Source organism: Nuphar pumila, chromosome 5, assembly GCF_984573655.1.
Source record: "Nuphar pumila chromosome 5, dmNupPumi1.hap1.1, whole genome shotgun sequence".
In the NCBI taxonomy this organism is placed as follows: Eukaryota; Viridiplantae; Streptophyta; class Magnoliopsida; order Nymphaeales; family Nymphaeaceae; genus Nuphar; species Nuphar pumila.
This window is the reverse complement of record NC_143253.1, coordinates 26,730,826-26,747,192: the sequence shown is the minus strand read 5'-3', so window position 1 is coordinate 26,747,192 and position 16,367 is coordinate 26,730,826. Positions and strand designations below refer to the sequence as shown.

The 16,367-nt window shown below is 36.7% G+C and overlaps 1 protein-coding gene across 7 annotated transcripts in view; it reads left to right on the top strand.

Annotated features, from left to right (window-relative positions):
- LOC149837204 (autophagy-related protein 18g-like) overlaps nucleotides 1–16,059 on the top strand; it is a 43,049-nt gene extending 26,990 nt beyond the window's left edge. The window contains exons 2-10 of one of the 7 annotated variants that reach the window (XR_016431894.1): nucleotides 4,036–4,491; nucleotides 4,601–5,047; nucleotides 5,178–5,423; nucleotides 5,504–6,343; nucleotides 6,429–6,601; nucleotides 8,565–8,683; nucleotides 14,536–14,697; nucleotides 14,841–15,471; nucleotides 15,603–16,059. Coding sequence is in view for 5 of the 7 variants with exons in the window: in XM_090005881.1 (XP_089862007.1) it covers nucleotides 4,036–4,491; nucleotides 4,601–5,047; nucleotides 5,178–5,423; nucleotides 5,504–6,343; nucleotides 6,429–6,601; nucleotides 8,565–8,683; nucleotides 14,536–14,697; nucleotides 14,841–15,178 (2,781 nt within the window). In the remaining 2 variants the exon portion in view is untranslated. Of the gene's footprint in view, nucleotides 1–4,035; nucleotides 4,492–4,600; nucleotides 5,048–5,177; nucleotides 5,424–5,503; nucleotides 6,344–6,428; nucleotides 6,602–8,564; nucleotides 8,684–14,535; nucleotides 14,698–14,840 lie in introns of all 7 variants that reach the window. The other 6 variants (XM_090005882.1, XM_090005881.1, XR_016431895.1 and 3 more) reach the window with 6 other exon arrangements.
- The last annotated feature ends 308 nt before the right edge of the window (nucleotides 16,060–16,367 follow it).

Below are 16,367 nucleotides of genomic sequence, written 5' to 3'. Positions count from 1 at the left end.
TACTCTCTCATATATCACTTCGGAATATCAGCTGACGGACTTCTTCACTAAAGCTCTTCCCGCTCGCCGCTTCATGTTTCTTCTTGACAAACTTTCTATCATCTCCCTATAAAGTTTGAGGGGGGGGGGTGTTAAAATATATGTATCAATACATATATATATATATATATTTATTCAAATACATCATAATACTTAATAGGGGTATTATGGTCATTTCACACTATACCCGATAGGGGTACTTGTTTTTCTTCTTCTTTTTTTATTTTCTATAATTATTTTTTTTTATTTCTTTAAGCCACCTAAGCGCCCCCCTAGAGTCGTTGGGGCCCCCAACGGTCACAGTTGTGACCATTGGGGGTTCCCAATGACTCCATGAGAGCCCCCTTTTGTGGCTCTTCTTTTGAGGCCACGTGGCCCCTCTTTCTCTCCTTTCTTTTGTATAAATAGGGGTGAACCCCTTTGTATTTGTTTTATGCTTGAGAGCTCTCTTTCTTTCAATAAAGAGACTTATATTTTTGCCTATCTCAAGGCTTGTGTATGTGTTGTCCCTTTGTGGACTTGGCTATTGTCTCTTTTGTTTGTCCATTGTAGGACATTGCAAGTGCTTATAGCACTCTTTGTATTTCTGCATATCTCATTACAATGTTTTCTATTAATTTTAAATTGTTTGTGACCACTATCCATGAAGAAAATGAACCATGCAGTTTTACTTAGGCGTGTAAAAATAATTGGTGGGTTAAAGCTATGAATGAAGAAATCAATGCCCTGCATGAGTGTGGTACTTGGAAGGTTGTGGTCGGACCCATAAATACAAATATTGTTGGATGTAAATGGGTCTATAAGATTAAGTATAAGGCTAACAATAGTATTGAGAGATATAAGGCAAGATTAGTTGCCAAAAGATATACTTAAAAACATGGTCTTGACTTTGATGAAATCTTCAATCCTGTTGTTAGAATGGGGACAATTCATGTTATCATTTCTCTTGCTGTCACTTTTGGTTGGCAGTTGTATCAACTTGATGTGAAGAATGTGCTTCTTTACGGAGAATTATATGAAGTATATATGGAGCATCCTCGAAGGTGATGTTGCAAATACAACCTTGAGATTAAGAAAGGCTATTTATGGGCTAAAGGAGGCTTCCAAGGTGTGGTTTGAGACATTCAATACAATAGTTCGTTCTATTGGCTTCACACATAATAAATGTGATTTCTCTTTATTCACCCACATTGATGTTCGTGATATGACATTGCTTTTTGTCTATATTGACGACATCATCATTATAGGTAGTTAGTCACACATCCACGACCTGAAGAACTTTCTACATCACAAGTTTCATATGAAGGATCTTGGTGTTCTCAGGTGTTTTCTTGGTGTATAGGTGGATAGAACACCCGATTCTTTGGCTTTTTCACAAAGAAAATATGCCCAAGATCTCTTACAATGCAGTGGTATGACAAATTGTAACCCTGCTAAAATATCAGTGGCGCTAAATACAAAACTGCATGGAAATAGTGACAATGATGACTTGGACTCCCCAAAAAGATTCAAAAGCATAGTAGGGGCACTTCAATACCTCACCTTTACCGGACCAGATTTGGCCTATGTCGTTAACCAGTTAGCACAATTCATGGATGCTTTGAAAAGAATTATTAGATACATCAAAGGCATGATTTTTTATGGTCTTGTATACTCCAAACCAACAAATCATTCATATTCGATGAACCTTGTGGTGGTTGCATATTCACACGTAGATTAGGTAGTTGATCCCTCTACGAGAAGGTCAATTATAGGTTATGGAGTATTTTTGGGAAGACATTTAGTCGCATGGTCTAGCAAGCGACAAAGAACAGTGGCCAGATCAAGCACGAAAGCGGAATATAGAGCAATGGTTGTTATCATGGCTGAAATTTTATGGACTAGTCACCTTATCTTGGCCTTGAGGCAGTCGATAAATAAATCTCTTATATATTATGATAATCTAAGTGCAGTGGCGGTTGCAACTAATCCTGTTTAGCATGGGAAGAAGCATGATGAATTTAATTAACGTTTTGTCCGTGAACGAGCGAAGGATAAGTACAACCTCATTTTATTTTTGAAGAACATCAAGTGGCTGATCTCTTGACCAAACCATTACCCTTTCTTCGTCATTGGATACTTAAAAACAAATTGTCTATGGTCTTAACCCTTGCACAGTTTGAGGGGGAGTGTTAAGGAGACGTAAAGAGAATATTTTGGCCATACCATAGTCACAAATATTGATATCGGCTATATCTCGTCCAAGCTATTTTTCACGATAATATCGGTTTGGTGATAAATCTCGAAAAATTCTCGGGAAAATCTCAAGGCATAAAAAAACAAAATATATATAATAACAAAAAAAAAGTAAGAAAATATTATGTTTAGATAATAAAATACATATATACTAAAAAAATAAGTAAAAAATACAATATAAAGAAGAAAAACACCTTTAAGATGTAGAAAATAAGTAAAAACAGTAACAATAATTGATAATACCACGATATTATCGAATTGGATCATGATATTATCAAATTGATGATATTTTCAAAGTATCATGATATTTTACCTATAATATCATTTGACGAATATAACGCGATAATATCACGATATTTTCAAAATATCGCCGATATCTGTGACTATGGGTCATACCAGTCCTATTATAATTAGGACTCTAGGTGGCGTGGTATTTTCGTCATTGTGCTGGACCAGTTTTACTTAAACACAAACTGCTGAATAACAGTCCTATTGTAACTCTATTTTATTCTATAAATACACACATAGGGACATCCTCTTGTTCATGAATAGAGGAACGTCCCATAGAGTGTCTCCATCTGCTCTCTCTCTTCTTCTCTACATCATATGCAGACTAAAACTCTTGCAAAATCAACATAAATGTTCTTTGATATCCAAAGATTGTAATCATGTAGCTCAAAGTTATTGCTAACTTGGCGGTAGTTTGACAAGACAGGATCTGGAAAAAGACAAACCAATTGAGTGGTTTCCCACTAACAACATTATGTAACCACTTCTACAACAACAACAACAACAACAACAATTATCCCAAAACAATTGGGGTCGGCGGTATGAACCAAAAAAGAAAATCATTCTGGGTCTTTATGAATCCTTCTCCTCCAATCATTTTTATCCAATGCCATGTCCTCGGTGAGGTTCAAAGCATTCATATCCTTTCCTATCATCTTCATCCAAGTCTTCTTAGGCCTACCCCGACCTCTTTTAACTAATATATTTTCCCATTTCTTCATCCTTCTAACTGGAGCATCATTAGGCCTTCGCCGAATATATCCAAACCACCGTAACCGATTCTCTCTCATCTTATTTTCAATGGATGCAACGCCTACCTTCTTACGTATCTCGTCGTTTCGAATCTTATCTTTTATTGTATTTCCACACATCCATCTAAGCATACGCATCTCAGTTACACTCATTTTTTGAATATGATGTCTCTTGGCAACCCAACATTCCGTACCATATAGTAAAGCGGACCTAATTGTCATCCTATAAAACTTTCCCTTCAACCGCACTGGCATTCTACGATCACACAACACTCCAGTTGCACTTTTCCATTTCATCCACCCAACCTTTATCCTATGATTTACATCTCCATCAATTTCTCTGTACTTTTGAATGATAAATCCCAAATATTTGAAACAGTCATCCACCGGTATTTCTTGCTCACCAAGCTTCACTACACTCCCATCACTACTTCGTTGCTTACTAAACCGACATTCCATATATTCTGTCTTACTCTTACTCAACTTAAAACCTCTTGCTTCCAATGTCTGTCTCCATAATTCTAACTTAGCATTATGTAACCACTTCTATTACTGTAAATAGGTAGGCACCTGTGTAATCCCAGTTGCCTTGGTAAAAAACAAAAATAGTTATGGAATAATTGAAATGTTATCAGGTATTTTCCATCTTATGCAGTCATGTCTGCCATAAATATATTTTTTTCGATGCTTATGTTGTTTGAAACTGTCACTGATCAAACAGGTACTGTGGGCTGGATTTGACAAGTTAGAGCTTGCCCCTTCTGCTTTCAAGCACGTTCTATTGCTTGGTTATTCCAATGGGTTCCAAGTTCTTGATGTTGAAAATGCTTCCAATGTTCGCGAACTGGTGTCAAAGCGTGATGGTCCAGTCACATTTTTACAAATGCAGTCTCTTCCATCAAAGTCAGAGGGTGATGGTGGCTTTAGAGAATCACATCCACTGCTTTTAGTTGTTGCAGGTGAAGCAAACGGCACTACCTTGGTTCAAGGTGGCAGTTCTGGTGGAAAATTACGGGATGGAACAAGTCATCCTCAAGAAGCAAACAGTTCCAGTTCGACAGTTGTGCGGTTTTATTCCCTGAGGTCTCACAGCTACGTGCATGTTCTGAGGTTCCGTTCTACAGTTTACTTAATTCGTTGCAGTCCACGAATCATAGCTGTGGCATTGGCAGCACAAGTAAGCATTATTATCTTCTGGGTGCCAAAAAAAAATATTGTAATGGATATCATAGGTTTTATTACAATATCTGTTCTTGAAAGCCTTACTTGTTCTCCTTTGGTGGCAGATATACTGTTTTGATCCTGTCACTCTTGAGAATAAATTCAGTGTAATTACTTACCCTATTCCCCTGCTGGGTCAAGGAGTCACAGGTGTTAACATTGGGTATGGTCCAATGGCGGTGGGACAACGGTGGTTGTGTTGTGCTTCAAATCAGTCTGTGATATCAAACACAGGTCGTCTTAGTCCCCAAAACCTCACTCCCTCTCCTGGTGCCAGTCCATCAACTTCACCTGGGAGTGGGAGCTTGATGGCCCGGTTAGCCGTGGAATCAGGCAAGCACCTTGCTGCTGGTTTGATTAATATTGGAGATATGGGGTATAAAACCTTGTCTAAATACTGCCAAGACATCTTACCTGATGGTTCTAGTTCGCCTGTTTCATCAAATGGGAGCTGGTCGGTGGGCAGGGTTACATCATCTGCACACTCAACTGAAAATGATAATGCTGGTGTGGTGAGATCTTCAACTCTGACTGGAAAATGCAGTTCTCTTTAATCTTTGTATGATGTATCCACTGCAAAATCCCATGTGATTAGTAGTATTCAGTTGATAATTTGATGATTCTAGAAATCATTTACTGCAGGTTGTAGTCAAGGATTTTGTGACAAAAGCCACTATTGCTCACTTTAGGGCTCACACCAGTCCGATATCTGCTCTTTGCTTTGACCCTAGTGGCACCCTTTTGGTAACTGCATCTGTACATGGAAACAATATGAATGTCTTCCGCATAATGCCACTGCGTGTTGCTGGTGATCCAGACTCTGTCTGTTATGATTTGAGTGCATCACATGTACACCTATACAAACTATATCGTGGAATGACCTCTGCGGTAAGAAATTATGATGCTCATGATAAGTTTACATTTCATTTTTGGGTTGAAGTTGACTATTACATTTACATTTTTAATAGGTCATACAAGATATCTGTTTCAGCAACTACAGCCAGTGGATTGCAATTATCTCATCCAGGGGCACATGCCATATTTTTGCATTATCTCCTTTTGGTGGTGAAGTTGCTCTTTACTCACATGCTTCTTGTGTTGATGGTTCAGCCCTGTTTCTTGATTCCCCATCACCTTGGTGGTTACCTTCTGGATCTTGCACGCTGAATATGCGTAATTCTTTGCCTCTGCCACCACCTCCACCCCCTATTACACTTTCTGTTGTAAGCAGGATAAAGAATGGTAGTGGTGGATGGCTTAATACAGTTAGTGGTCCTGCAGTTACCTCTGCAGCAAAGAAAAATGCACCATATGGTGCTATTTCTGCAGTTTTTCACAATTCAGTACATGTTCCTCAGTCAGGTCGTTTAAAATCCAATTATTTAGAGCATTTGTTGGTGTACTCTCCATCAGGTCATGTCATTCAACATGACCTCCTTCCTTCATTCAGCATAGAATCATATTGTAATAATCACTCACCAAGAACTGTTGCTGGGTCTTTAGGATCAAATCAGGATGAGGACTTTAAGGTTATTACTGAACCTCTTCAATGGTGGGATGTTTGCCGAAGAACAAATTGGCCTGAAAGAGAGGGAAATATAACTTCTATTATATTTGATAGAGTAGGGAGTAGTAGGACCTCTGTGGATTCCACTGATTGTGATGATATGCGAACAAATTGCTTGAAAACATTGAGCAATGGGGTGGATGGAAAAGATCATAAGACTGATGAAAGTTGTCGCCTGTATTTATCAAATGCTGAAGTACAAATAAATTCAGGAAGGATTCCCATATGGCAAACATCAAAGGTGGATATTCTATTTTTTATCATGTTTTTGCCTGGTGTAAATGTTTCTTTTTCGCTAATTATTTTTTTCAATTTTTTTTCTCCAGATCTGTTTCTACGTAATGAGTTCTGCAATGACTAATGGGATGGATGGTCATGACTGCTCTGGTGGAGAGATAGAAATCGAGAAGGTGCCTGTTCAAGAGATTGAAATTAGGGAAAAGGATTTATTGCCAGTCTTTGACCATTTTCATGGCTTCCAATCTGATCAGAGCTTTGGGTGAGTTTAAGGTTATCCATTTTTTTGAGATCTCTTCTTTGGTATTTTCTTTTAGTTCTTGTAAGGATTCATCAAAAGGCTATAGTGTAACATGTGCACAGCTCCTTTTTCATGTAGGATTCTAGAAGTTAAATGTTAGGTATGGCCAGCCCTATGATTTTGACAGATGAACTTAAAATAGATTTTGCTTTCATGAAAATAGTCTATTTCTATGGTAACTTGGTAAGGCACAAATGTGTTTTCCCTTTTGGGGAGAGGCACGAGGGAAGGATTGTGAGTGGTTCTTTAGAAGTTTTTACTCCAGTTGTAAGTGCCTTTGGTGCCTTAACAAAAGTTCATTTATTTATTTTGAGATCCCCAGCACGCTTTTATCCTTTTGTGTTTTGCTGATATTATTTTGCTGTTTAAAACCTGATAAACAAGAAATTCTGTATTTGTTGCATTAAATCCTTCCACATGTGATTCCTCATTGTTGTTTGCTTAGCTCCTTGTTCTTATCCAATGTCAGGAGTAAACTTTCATATTTCACATGGTTTACTGGAAGCTTTGACAAAACACATATTATGGAAACCTATCACTTCGGATCTTATTTGAAATAACTTGCTTGGCGTCCAGCCTCTGCTTGATAACTCCAATATCTATCAGCTTGACTTTCCCAAGTTGTGGATGTCTTTCAAGTAACAACTGTTCTGGGTTGGTGCTTGTACATTTGAGAGGTACTACTTGTCCACACCAGGAAGCTTTGGGTCATTTACAGTGGGGACGCTGATGAATGTTCCCACTTATGTATCTCTGGATGATGAGAGACAAAAGATATTGAATTCTTTTTCAATGCACATTTCTCTTCACTTATTCTTAATGAATTGTTTGAAAACTTGTTTTGCGTCCCCTTGACCTTGAGAAACTCATTGCCAACAAGAATATCATGAACTGGTGAGTTCTAATTTTGTTGAATCTATTTCTCCTGTGGTGCTTGTGAGTCTCTAGGAAGCTTTGAAGATACTTGACCAGAGCTGATTTTCTTATAGTTCTGGAGTCAACTAGGATCATCCATGCTAGGAAATTATGGATGCGAGTAGTCTGGACTTTCCATGCTTTTCTACGCAAGCAACTTGTTCACTCCCTCTCAACCTTTAAGGCACCATATTCACCGAGATGTAAATGATTTTCAATTAAGGAACCACCAGTACAAGGCAAAGAGAGATGGTAGTGCTCATTCGACCACTTGTCGAAAACTTGGTTGCAGAATTGCTGCAAAGGACCAAGTGGTTCTGACATAGAAAGGAGGAAAAGAGGAAAATAGAAATATTTATGTCATTTTGATGTCATTGAGCATGGTTACTTTAACTGCTGTTTGATGGTAGTACGAAATTGTTCTAGAACCCAAAAAGGTAGGGATCATTATGGAAAAACACTATATATATATATATATATAGAGAGAGAGAGAGAGAGATAGATAGATAGATAAACCCATCAATGTGTTTCCCTTACTGCAACGCCGAAGCTGAGTGTACTGGTGTCAAGGGGGGCATGGGTTTTTTACACCAATGAACTCGCAAGTGAGTGAGGTGGTTTTCCCTGGTTATCAATGTACATATTCTCATTTTCAGTGAAGTTCTTTGTAGTCTCAATATGCACCATTTTTTGTTTTGTGTGTGTGTATGTGTGTCTGACACACACATTGCACAAATACAACCTTGTTGTTTCCATACTTTATCTCCATATGTTCAATTTTTAATGGAAGATTCACAGGAGCTATACCTGTGTAGCTTGTAAAATGATTATTTAGTTTTGGGTAAAATTCAGTTTGTTAGGGTAAATTGTCTGTCTTTCATTTATTCAGGAAAAATCCTTTGCCTATGGTTCCCTTGCCTTTTGTTTCTCAATTTAACGAGACAAAAACCACCAATACTTTTGATACGTTACTTTGATGTTTGCTTTTTGTTGGATTTCTTTGTTCCAGGAGGGGTGTTCCGGGAAGATATGCTAGTGCTTCATCTTTTGATGCTCGCGATATGAAAAGATTACCCCAGGGGGAAAATATTCCTAAATCTCAGGAACTAATGAATGGCACAATTGCTGGTAAGTAAATTGATTTAGTCATGTCATGATTGGGTGTATTGATCCAACTTGGCAAGTCTTATCGGCCCAGTGCACTTGATGATTTTTTAAGATCCCTCCTGGACTTGCTGGGTAGTGCTTCCCTGGTTCAGTTTCATGGTGCTCTAGCTCGATGTTAGGGTGGATGCATGTGAGCCCAGCTCAATGGTCTTATCAGGCTTGACCCATTTTGGACCTAGCTTAGTCCCAAAAGCTTGCCCAGCTCACACGTCTTCATGGCCATAAGACCTTTTCCATGTCCTTTTCATATGTTTATGTATAATAATTTGTCATGCACTATAATAGGCCAATATATGTATATATAGGGTTAATATTTGGTGCTATTGAAGGCACCAATCTATATGGAACTATTGAGCTGAAAATCATAGTTTCAAGCACTATCAACTCAATCTGACCACATGGATGTGTTCATGATGGTTATTTCAAATATTAACCCATATATATATATATATATATATATATATATATATATATATATAGAGAGAGAGAGAGAGAGAGAGAGTTGCTAACCACTTTTCTAGCTAACTACCAGTTAACCAAGTTTTTGAAGCGATTTTTTCATGTTTTCTTTAAATTTAGCCGTACAAAACACTTGGATCATGTTTTTTGATAAAAACATGATTTTTTAAGCCTTGAATATTTATGAAAATCTTAAACCATCAATTTTTAAACCTATATGGTACGGAATGTTAGGCTGCCAAGAGACATCATATTCAAAAAATGAGTGTAGCTGAGATGCGTATGCTTAGATGGATGTGTGAAAATACAATAAAAGATAAGATTCGGAATGCGGAGATACGTAAGAAGGTAGGCGTTCCCACCCATTGAAAATAAGATGAGAGAGAATCGTTTACGGTGGTTTGGACATATTCGGCGAAGGCCTAATGATGCTCCACTTAGAAGGATGGAGAAATGGGAAAATATATTAGTTAAAAGAGGTCGGGGTAGGCCTAGGAAGACATGGATGGAGATGATAGGAAAGGATATGAATGCTTTGAACCTCACCGAGGACATGGCATTGGATAGAAATGATTGGAGGAGAAGGATTCATGTGGAAGACCGAAAATGATTTTCTTTTTTGGTTCATATCGCCGACCCTAATTGTTTTGGGATGAAGGCGTAGTTGTTGTTGTTGTTATAAAAACCTGTCTGTGTATCAGAATCAGATGATTTAAGAGTCAATTCCTATAAAATCAAGCATTTTGAACACATCTGAATGGTCAAATTTAAGGAAAACATGAAAAAACCCTTTAAAAGCTTGATTAGCTAGAAAAGTGGTTAGCAGCTACCACCTTCTCTCTCTCTCTCTCTCTCTCTCTCTCTCTCTCTCTATATATATATATATATATATATATATATATATATATATATATATATATATATATATATATATATATATATATATATATATATACCGGCCAACCAAAGCAAGGTCCAAAATCTACAACCGATCGATGATGGACGATATTTCTTCTCTAACGATCGATCAAGTTTTTCATCGATCAAACTTTACATATTGGATTTTTATCATTCATTTAATAAAAAATGTATTTTAGATTATGAATTTTCGATATTAGATGTGTTTTTGAAAGCGTTAAAAATCAACGGCCCACAATACTTCGTATTGTAAAATATTAAATGCATTGTGAGCATTTGATTTTTCCCGTTTCAAAAAACATGTCTAGATGTTGCAAAGTCTGTGTAAAGCATATTTCTTACTAAATAGACTATAAAGAACAGATATATAAGGTTTGATCTATGTCACATAGGTGCGTGTGCGAGTGCGGCGATGCGGCACTTTAAAAAAACTTAGGTGCAGGGTTGCGGGAGTGTCTCTCTCTCTCTCTCTCTCTCTCTCTCTCTCTCTCTCTCTCTCTCTCTCTATATATATATATATATATATATATATATATATATATATATATATATATAAAGGCTCGACCTGCCCTGCCTCGTCGAGCCTCGGGCCCTTCCCCCCTCTCTCTCTCTCTCTCTCTCTCTCTCTGTCTCTCTCTCTCTCTCTCTCTCAGCGGAGCGCGGTGACTCTCAGTACGATCATATATATCATATATGTACGGTCATAATTTTGAAAAAACACCAGAAATCCATTAGCATGCTTCATTTAGCATTGGCCCAAAGGGGTTTGGCATAGTGGTCTAGGTTCAAATCTCATGGTCATCAGCCCTTGCGCAAGCCGAAGCATGGTGACTCCCTGGTGGCAAGGGGTAAGTATGACATTTTATGTTGCCAGGACAACGATCGTTAGGGCAAAGCCAACGCGACTAGATCTCTTATCTAGGGGTTGGTTTCTTTGTGTAAATATAAAAAAAAAGTTTCATTTAGCACCATGCCCATTTTGTAGGTTTCCATTTTCCTATATATATTGTGTTTAACATTGGTTGCCACATAAGGAAGGGTGGTCGTGGGGTTCCACCGGGGGTTTTCCTCGCTTTGGCTCATCATAAAAAAAATGTTGTTGCATTCAACTAATTTTAATGACTAAATTACCTTTAAGAGCAATGGTATTTTTGAAAATTCATGATCACTTTTATGTAAGTATTTATTTAGAGGGAAACAAAAAGTAAAGCACCTTTTTCTTAAAAAAATAAAAAGGTGTCCTTTTCAAATTTGAATACAAAAAGTACAATTTATTATTTTCACCTCAAAAAGTGATCATATATTTTCAAATATAACATTGTTTTTTAAAGCATTTTAGACTTTTTAATTAGTTGAATGTAGCTAATGTTAATTACAATTAGTTTAATATAAAATAAACCTTATATATATGGAGAGAGAGTAATGAGTAGCTCCTTGGCAGTTTATGTCCTAAACAATTCTAAAAACCATAGCCGCATGTTTCTTTTGCTTAACCCTAAATCTATGTTCATCATTTTTTACACTATAACCATGATTTGGATTGAATCAATGTAAGAAGAAATCTTGATTTTAATTTAAGCATGATGCAATATGAGCTATTGATTTCTATCACTGTAAAAACACATCTAAGAATGAAAAGTGCTTATTATAGTACTTGTTTTTCTACCAAGTTATAGTGAATATATCTATAAGTTCGGATTAAGCAAACACCTAAAACTTTGTCCTTTGAAACTGTTTAGGAGGGTTTAAGAGATAAGACTTTAAGAACTGCTACTCTCTCTCTCTCTCTCTCTATCTATCTATCTATCTATATATATATATATATGTTGTGATGTATCGGTCATGTACAGTCCTCCACAACTGTGTTTTTTGCCCTTAGGATTCATGACAGGCTGGCTGGGCAAGCTACCATCGGATCTCCTACTCAATGCCTCTACTAATTGACCCATCTGTGTCTCGAGTTTCGCAATAGACTGCGTATGGGTATTCAACACTTGATTACACTCCTCAAAGGCATTTTGATTGAAGATTTTCACCTCCTAAAATGCTTGGAGAAGTCTATCCTCGAAAGATGATTGTTGTGGAAGTTTCTGAGGTATAACTAAGGGATAAGTAGAGGATGACTGAGGGTAACTAGGTCTTTGGTATGTCTGCATGAGGATGTTGGGTCTAACCTGCTGAGTAGAGGGGATTGGAATCTGTAGGTTCTTCTATGAAAAATTGGGATGATTTTGCCATCCAGAATTATATGTGGATGAAAATGGATTATGCATGATATATATATATATATATATATATATATCATGGTCACTGATATCGCCAATATTTTGAAAATATCACAATATTATCAGTATTTCAAGGGCAGTCGATATTTTCTTGAGATTTTCAAAATATCGCCAAAACCTAAAATATCGCAATATTTTCCTGAGATTCTAAACAAAATGTCTTTTTATATATTTAAATTTTTTGTTTCTTTTAATTTTTAAAACCTCTTCTAATTGTTTCTTTATATTTTTTGCAAGAAAAATACTATAAAACCTAAAGGAAGTTTAGTTGTCATAGGCCCTAGGTAGAGCCTAGGTGGTGAGCCCCTAAAAAGGCCTAGGTGGTACCTCAAATAAAAATAAATAAAAAGACATAATAAAAAACATGTATACAATATAAAATCAATCAAAAATAAGCAATAGACAAATAATATGTCGTTGAACACTGTAAAGCAATTCCCAAACAAATTAAGAATAAATTAACAATTTGAATAAACAAACCATACAACTAACAATGTGAATAAACAATATACAAAAAATAAAATCATATATACAAAAAAATTAACAACAATAAACATAATACTAGCAATAGACAAATAATGGCTTCTTCTTCTTTTTCTTCTCAACAATAGACATAATACAAGCAATAGATAAATAATATGTTTTCGTTTTCTTCTTTTTATTCTCAACAATAGACATAATACAAGCAATTGACAAATAACATATCTTCTCTTCCTCCTCCTCCTCGAAGAAGAAGAAGAAGAAGACAAATGATGTCTTCAAAAAAATATATCAAGCTCTAAAAAAGCCTAGGCAGCAATATAGGGCCCCACCACCCAAACCTAGTCGCCCATGCAGTGGGGCTGTGCCTAGGTCACCTAGGTTGCCTTTGACAACTAAGAAAGGGGGTTCCAAAGTCTAAAACTAATGATGATCGGATGGCTTTCCTTATCCAATGTTTGAGTGTTTCATTGATCAGATCTTATATGTTCTTTATAATTTATTTAGTAAGAAATATGCTTTACTCAAAGATTTTACATCTATACATGTTTTTCAAATGTGAAAAATCAATGGTTTACAATGCATTTAAAAGTTTACAATACAAAGTATTGTAGGCTGTTATTTTGAGTGTTTTCAAAAATATGTCTAAATATCGAAAAGTCATAATTTGAAACATGTTAATAAATGATAAAAATCCATCGATTGATGGAGAAACCCAGTCATTAGAGAATAAACACATGATCATCATTAGTTGTAGATTTTGGATTTTCTTTTGGTTGGACAGTTTATATATGTATAGATAGGGTTAATATTTGGTGCTATTGAAGGCATGAAATTATATGGAACTATTGAGCTGTAAATCATACATTTTAGCATTTTTTTTTGTAGATTAAATCTTATGGATGTGATCTACAAGTTTTGTTTAGTGAGGAATGAGTTTTGAATCATATGATTGTGACACATAAGCAGGTTTTTTAAGGGCTTCAAAAATTAACGGTCCACAGTGCATAAAAATTTCATCACTCAAAAAATCATATTTTTGGATCAAAATAACACGATCCTAGGTTTGATCCTTAGCAAACAAACCATCTTGAACACATCTATGTTGTCAGATTGAGTCGTTAAAGCTTGAACCTATGATTTTCAGCTCAATAGTTTCATATAATTCTGTGCCTTCAATAGCACCAAATATATATATATATATATATATATATATATATATATATATATATATATATATATATATATATATATATATATATATATATATATTACAAGGGAAGGACCCTCCTTTTTCTCTCTGCTGTTTTTTCTACCTGTCCCCTTTGTGCATAGACATGGTTCGGCTTTGGTACCAGAGGTGCACCAAGTGGGCTGGGTGATCCAGGCTTGGTCCAGTTCAGGTGTGGGACTAACGTAGATAGCTTGGACTGGGCTCAGCTTGGTTCGACAGCCTGAACCAGCTGGTTCTCACCATACTTGATGCGTGCCCAACCGGATGATTTAGGGCCCGGCCCAGTAGGAGGTATAATGAATATAAAGCCGATACTATCTTCTGATTTCTGTATGTGTTTTTTTTTTTTTTTTCAATCTAACATTTAAAACATGCTGCACTTGATTCCCAATAAAATGTGATTCAAAAAACTTATTGTATCTTTTTACTTCTGTAAGGTTCTCCAAGAACCAGTAATGTGCTTTCCTCAAACCGTGATGGTTATTTGGGGCCACAAGATCCTGCTGTGCTTCTGTCTGTGGATAAGCCAGCTTGTCTTGAGTCCTTGCATGGAGCAAGTCAGATGAGCCACAAGCCAAATGGACCGGATTCTTCAAGAGGTAAAAACAGACTAGCCAACCTGAGTAATCAATGTTGGGGATCAGGCTGTGGTTAAAGTACCACGGATCATGTCACCATGCTCCCTTGTGTTAATGAGAGATGAAAACAACAATGTTTTGACAAAGTGCTGGTTTGCTTGCAGAGACTCGATCACCTTCTATTGGAAGCAAAGTTGCAAAAGATGTCCTCTCTGTTGATGGTGTTGAGAGTTGTACTGGAAGCTCAGTAACATCTGAACCTAATCTATCGTACTTGATTCCACACTTTCATCCAGAGTCTGGGTCTGCAGAGACAAATGCCTCTCTAGACGTTGTCCAGTATTTTCAGCAGGGCTACTGTAAAGTATCAGAAATAGATGGATGTCAATTGACTGAAGTTGATGCTCAAGTGGATGATAGCAGCAGCAGCCATACAGTGAAGGAGAAAACTGATGATGATGATCATGATGATATGCTTGAAGGAGTATTTGCCTTTTCCTGAGAATATAGAATCCAAGCCAGAAATTATCCTATTATCTTTTTTTCTCAATTCTTCCCAAATTCTTTCTTTGTATGGAATAGGCTGAACAGAACATTTTCTCACGTGGAGCAGCTTAATTTTATTCTGCCCTACACAGTATACTCATAAAAGGAAAAGGGAAAAATAATCTGGTTGGGAGGTTGTTTCTATCCTGAATTAAGAGCATGGTTTTCTGAGGATGTCAATGGGTGGTCGGATTAATGTTATACCACAGTGCTAGCAGCTTATGCAATTTTCTTGGGAGGCATTTAAGAGTCCGTTAAACTTCTTTGTTCCAATGTCTTATGATTGTTTACTTTATGCGTGCACTTTCTGTGCCAGTTTCAAAATAAGGCTATTAAAACAAGCTCATATTGCGTGCTTTTAATGGCTTCTTGATCTGAAGGTTTGTCTGGACAGTATGAGACTTCAGGAAATGGTGGTTGCGAGAAGTCTGGCATTTGCTGAGGCCTCAATCTCTTGTACATGCTGTAGATGGCGATTCATAGTCTATCCGCTAGTCCTTTGCTGCGAAGAAGGGGAGGGTATTCAGGAATCTTTGTATATGCAGTGGAGTTTGATTCTTGGTACCCCGGCAGAAGTCGGAGTTCATCTCAGTGCTTATCCTCTATCATGAAGGAATGTGGAGAGCAGACTGTTCTTTGTTCAGATTTGTTCCTCGCTTTGGATTTTCTGTTGTATCAAATGTTTGGTTCAAGGCTAGTTTAAAGTTTGAACTGTTGAAACACTAACTAATCTCTTTGATTGTAAGTACAGATTCTCAGTGCTCCAAATTAAGTGTTTACTCTGTAAATGCTCTCTTTTATGAACATGATGATAATAAGCTTTAGTCCCTTGCCCTCTATCGATGTCTGCCTGTTTTGCAGTCAATTATGTCTCTTCGTTCTATCTTAGACAGGTATGAATATGCATTTGTGATCAGGGAACTGTACCCGGTGTTGCATCACCATTCGGCCACACTTGGTAAAAAAAATCATAGAAAAATAAAATATTTTCAGATGCAAGGATACAAGAACAGGAGTTGTGATTTCAAAAAAGTGCTCTACAGTTTTTGGGTTTAAAACGAGAGCAGATCGCTTAATATTTTTTAATTATTTTTGACCGATTCAGAAGGATTCACTTGAGAATGTATTGGCCGATTCACCTGAAT